This window comes from Carlito syrichta, unplaced genomic scaffold, assembly GCF_000164805.1.
Source record: "Carlito syrichta isolate Samal-C Ts95f unplaced genomic scaffold, Tarsius_syrichta-2.0.1 Scaffold314013, whole genome shotgun sequence".
Taxonomy (NCBI): domain Eukaryota; kingdom Metazoa; phylum Chordata; class Mammalia; order Primates; family Tarsiidae; genus Carlito; species Carlito syrichta.
The window spans coordinates 83,008-87,711 of NW_007258109.1; the positions used below are offsets into that span (position 1 = coordinate 83,008).

Here is a 4,704-nt window from a genome sequence, read left to right on the forward strand (position 1 = left end):
AAAAAAAAAAAAAAAAAAGAAAAGAAAAGTGCCCTGCCGCTCGAGAATGCAGACACTAGTCGGGTGGGGGTCCTGACTCAAGGACTCCCCGGCTATGTCGCCCGGGTCTTCACTGTCCTGGTAAAGGCCTAAAGTGTCCCTGAAATGAGGCACCGTGGAGCGAGCAGTCTGCGGACTGCAGAGGGGCCCTACTTGCTAATGTTACTCAACAACACGGTACTGACTCTAGGCCAGCCCTTGCTTCCAGCTGTCCATGACAGTCTCGCCACTCTGGTGCCCGGACGCTAGCATTTCCATTTTTCAGGAGAAAGCTGCGGAAGTCAAGTGATTTGCCCGTGGGTGTGGCTCTGGCATCCCCTCTGGTCCCAGGGTCCTAAGCACCATGCTGTGCCGCTCCGTTGTTGTTAACTGGCCTTGTGGCCTCGTTGTTTCCTAATCTGTAACATCAATAACCCAAAACCAGTGCGGTGGCCCACCCTTAGAAGATCATCCAAGTCCTGGAGCCCCACATCGCTACAAAGGATGTTAAACAAACTTGGACGTGGCGGTTCTAACGACAAAACAAACCAAAAAAAAAAGAGAGAGAAAGAAATAAAAATGTTGCCGGGAGTGGTCACTCATGCTTGTAATCCCAGTGCTTAGGGAAGTTGAGGTGGGAGGATCGCTTGAGACCAGGAGTTCAAGACCAGCCTGGGTGACATAGCAAGACCTCATCTATACAAAAAAACAAAAACAAAAACGGGGAGACACCTCTTATCAACAAGGGGGCCTGAACGAAGCATATTTGTGTACCTAACCCTTAACTGTACCCCACAATATCATAATAAAAAGTACTGATTATAAAAAAATTTTTAAATAAATAAATACCCCTTTAAAAAAAACAAAAACAAAAAAAAGAGAAGTGTTCACAACTCATTAAATATTTTGCAGTAGAAATGTTGAAAAAATTAGCTTTTGAAATAATTGGTTTTGGGATATTTCATTAAATTTACAATTGGCTGTGCTTTCTTAGTTCAGGTGTGATGGCTCATGCCTGTAATACTACCACTTTGGGAGGCAGAAGCGGGAGGATTGCTGGAGTCCAGAAGTTCTGAGACCAGCCTGGACAACATAGCAGGACTTCGTCTCTACAAAAAAAAAAAGTTAGCTGGGTGTGATGGTGCGTGCCTGTAGTCCCAGCTACTTGGGAGACTGAGAAAGGATTGCTTGATTCCAGGAATTCGGGGCTCTGATGAGTCTTCATGGTGCCACTGCACTCCAGTCTGGGACACAGAGTCTGGGTCCTGACTCAAAAGTAAATAAATAAATACAATTGGCTATGGTTTCTTGTTTATTGTGCATAATATGAAATGCCTTCTTTTTTTGAGTCAGAGGCTCACTCTGTCACCCAGGCTGGAGTGCAGTGGCATGCTCATGGCCACTGCAGCCTCAGCCTGCTGGGTTCAGGTAATCCTTCCACCTCAGCCTTCCAAGCAGCTGAAACTACAGGCACTTACTACCACACTGGGCTACTTTTTTTGATTTATTGTAGAGACAAGGTCTTGCCAAGTTGCCCAGGCTGGTCTTGAACCCCTGGGCTCAGGAAATCCTCTCACCTCACCCTCCCAAAGAGCTGGAATTACAGGCTTGAGCCACCACGCCTGGCCGAAATGCCTTTCTTAAAAAACAAAAATGTTTATAGGTAGAAGAATGGGGTTGACAATATTATCTTTTATAGTTATTTGATTAAACATTTACCATTTTTGCATATTTTGAAGCCAGCAAGTTTTTTTGGTTTTTTTTAAGTTGGAATCTCACTCTGTCACCCAGGCTGGAGTGCTGTGGCACACTTATGGCCACCGCAGCCTCAGCCTGCTGGGCTCAGGTGATCCTTCTGCCTTCCAGGTAGCTGGAACTACAGGTACACACCACCACACCTGGCTAATTTTTTTTATTTATTGTAGAGACGAGGTCTTGCCAAGTTGCCCAGGCTGGTCTCGAACCCCTGGACTCAGACAATCCTCTCACCTTAGCCTCCCAAAATGCTGGGCTTACAGGCATGAGCCACCACACCTGGCTGCCAACTTTCTAGCTTCCCACTGTCCTCCCACCTTCCCTCTGTTGCCAGGCTTTTCAGTTTTTTGTTGGGTATAGATGTTTAGAAGGGTCACAGGCGGTGAGCGAAGTGCCTCACACTTTCATTTCTCCCACCTCTTAAGCCTGTCTTTTGTGTGGCCATTGTTGGTGATGTCGGTTCATGGGCAGCAGCTCCTGCTTTGACCCTCTCTATTCATAGCATGACCTCTGTGTCCCTTAATTCTTGTTGCTGACAAAGCAAGAATTTTATATTTTTTGATAAAACCCTGTTTTTTGGAGTCAGGTTCCTCATTCTGTCGCCCAGGCTGGAGTACAGTGGCACAACCACTCACCACAGGCTCACCACAGCCTCAACCTCTTGGGCTCAAGTGATCCTCCCTTCTTAGCCTCCCAACTAGCTGGGACTACAGGCACTGTTACCACACCCAACTAATTTTTGTGTTTATTTTTATTTTTTTGGTAGAAATCCCCCCACCTTGGTCTTCCAAAGTGCTGGGGCTACAGGCATGAGGCACCATGCCTAGCCAATAAAGCACTTTTTTTTTTTGAGCTGAGAGTCTCACTCTGTCACCCAGACTGGAATGCAGTGGCATGCTCACGGCCACCACAGCCTTGACCTGCTGGGCTCAGGCAATCCTTCTACCTCAGCCTTCAGGCTGAATGAACTACAGGCATGTGCGGAGAGCTGGGACAATGAACTACAGGCATGTGCTACCATGCCTGGCTAATTTTTGATGTATTGTAGTGACAAGGTCTCACCAAGTTGCCTGGGTGGATCTCGAACCCACGGGCTCAGGCAATCCACTCGCCTCGGCCTCCCAAAGTGCTGGGATTACAAGCTGAGCCACTGAGCCTGACCAGTACTTTTTTTTTTTTGAGTTGTAGTCTCATTCTGTTGCCCAGGCTGGAGTACAGTGGCACACTCATGGCCACCACAGCCTCGACCTGCTGGGCTCTGGCGATCCTTCCGCCTTAGCCTTCCAAGTAGCTGGAACTACAGGTGCGTGCTACCACACCCAATTTATTTTTTGGTTTATTGTAGAGACAAGGTCTGGCCAAGTTGTCCAGGCTGATCTCAAACCCCTGAGCTCAGGCAATCATCTTACCTTGGCCTCCCAAAGCTCTGGGATTACAGGCTTGAGCCACTGTGCCCGGCCGAAGCACTTTTTAATGCCAGTATTACTACCCCAACTCCAAATTCTGCTACAGTCAGGGGAACGGGACAGTGTCAATCTGTGCAGTGAGCATTCAGTGCTGGCTTGTATGATGGTGCTAAGATTTACTAAAGATAGTTTCTGTTCTCTCGTAGCTTTAACATACGGGGGAAGACAGACCAACAGAATTATAATCTGAGAATGCTGAGGGTGCAGAGCTGGGGAGGACATTGAAAAGGAAGGTTTGTCAAGAAAAACTTTATTTAGGAAGTGGAAGTTGACTTGGGAAAAGGAAGGGTCCTACTTAGAGAAATGGATTAGGGTGGAGGGGGGTTAAAGCGAGTGTGAGGAGAATGACAGCCTGTGGGGAGGGGTGAGCACTTGTGTCTTATGTATGCACTATGCTTTGCTGGGTGACCCTGATCCATTTGCTCCTCTGGACAGCCTGTGAAGTAGGTCATAGTATCTCCACTTTGTAGCTGAAGAATCATGCTCTGAGAGGTTGAATGACATCTCTAAGCTACATTGTGCTGGTAAGTGGCAGAGCCACTGTTTGAGCCCAGATCTTTGTGATGACAGTTCTCGTGTCCACGTGCTTTGATGCCCCAAAAGTCCAGGCCTAAAGCATACATGTGTGTCACCTTCTGTGTTCTGTGTTCAGGCTTCTGCATGTTGTCATCTTGTGTGCGCCTGGGTCCTATGACAGCCCGACTTGTGGATTCTCTGACCCGCAGTTCCTCCCGTTCCTTCATGGATTTGAAGGCTCTCCTCTCCTCCCTGAATGACTTCGCGTCTCTCTCGTTTGCGGAGAGCTGGGACAATGTTGGGTTACTGGTGGAGCCAAGCCCGCCACACACTGTGAACACACTCTTCCTGACCAATGACCTGACGGAAGAGGTGATGGAGGAGGCACTACAGAAGAAGGTAGATCTCATCCTCTCCTACCACCCACCCATCTTCCGCCCGCTGAAGCACATCACCTGGGCAACGTGGAAGGAGCGCCTGGTGATCCGTGCGCTGGAGAACCGCGTGGGCATCTACTCTCCCCACACAGCCTACGATGCTGCCCCCCAGGGCGTCAACCACTGGCTGGCTAAAGGACTTGGTGAGAACCTCTTTTTTCATTTTGATATTTCCCTGAAAATACTTTGAAATTTTTGAATGTCTTTCCGGTAAACTTTTAACTGCTTTAAGGGTGGGGAGGGCGTTATGAGTCAGTGTCTCACTCTTCACCCAGGCTGGAGTGCAGTGGCACGATCACAGCTCACCACACCTCCAACTCCTGGGCTTAGGTGATCCTTCCACTTTAGCCTTCCCAGTAGCTGAGACTACAGGTGTGTACCACCATGCCCAGCTCATTTTTTGATTCTGTTTTTTGTAAAGACAGGGTGTTCGTGACCTGCCTGGGCAACTTGGCGAGACCTCATCTCTATAATAAATCAAAAAATCAGCCGGGCGTGGTAGTGCATGCCTG

The 4,704-nt window shown here is 48.3% G+C and overlaps 1 protein-coding gene across 2 annotated transcripts in view; it reads left to right on the forward strand.

The window, feature by feature from the left end:
• The window catches only part of NIF3L1 (NGG1 interacting factor 3 like 1), an 18,350-nt gene that overhangs the window by 474 nt on the left and 13,172 nt on the right, over window positions 1-4,704 (forward strand). For both annotated transcript variants that reach the window (XM_008070773.2, XM_008070774.2), the window contains exon 2: window positions 3,892-4,335. In XM_008070773.2, coding sequence (XP_008068964.1) covers window positions 3,900-4,335 — 436 coding nt within the window. In that variant the 5' untranslated portion in view covers window positions 3,892-3,899. The remainder of the gene's footprint in view (window positions 1-3,891; window positions 4,336-4,704) is intronic.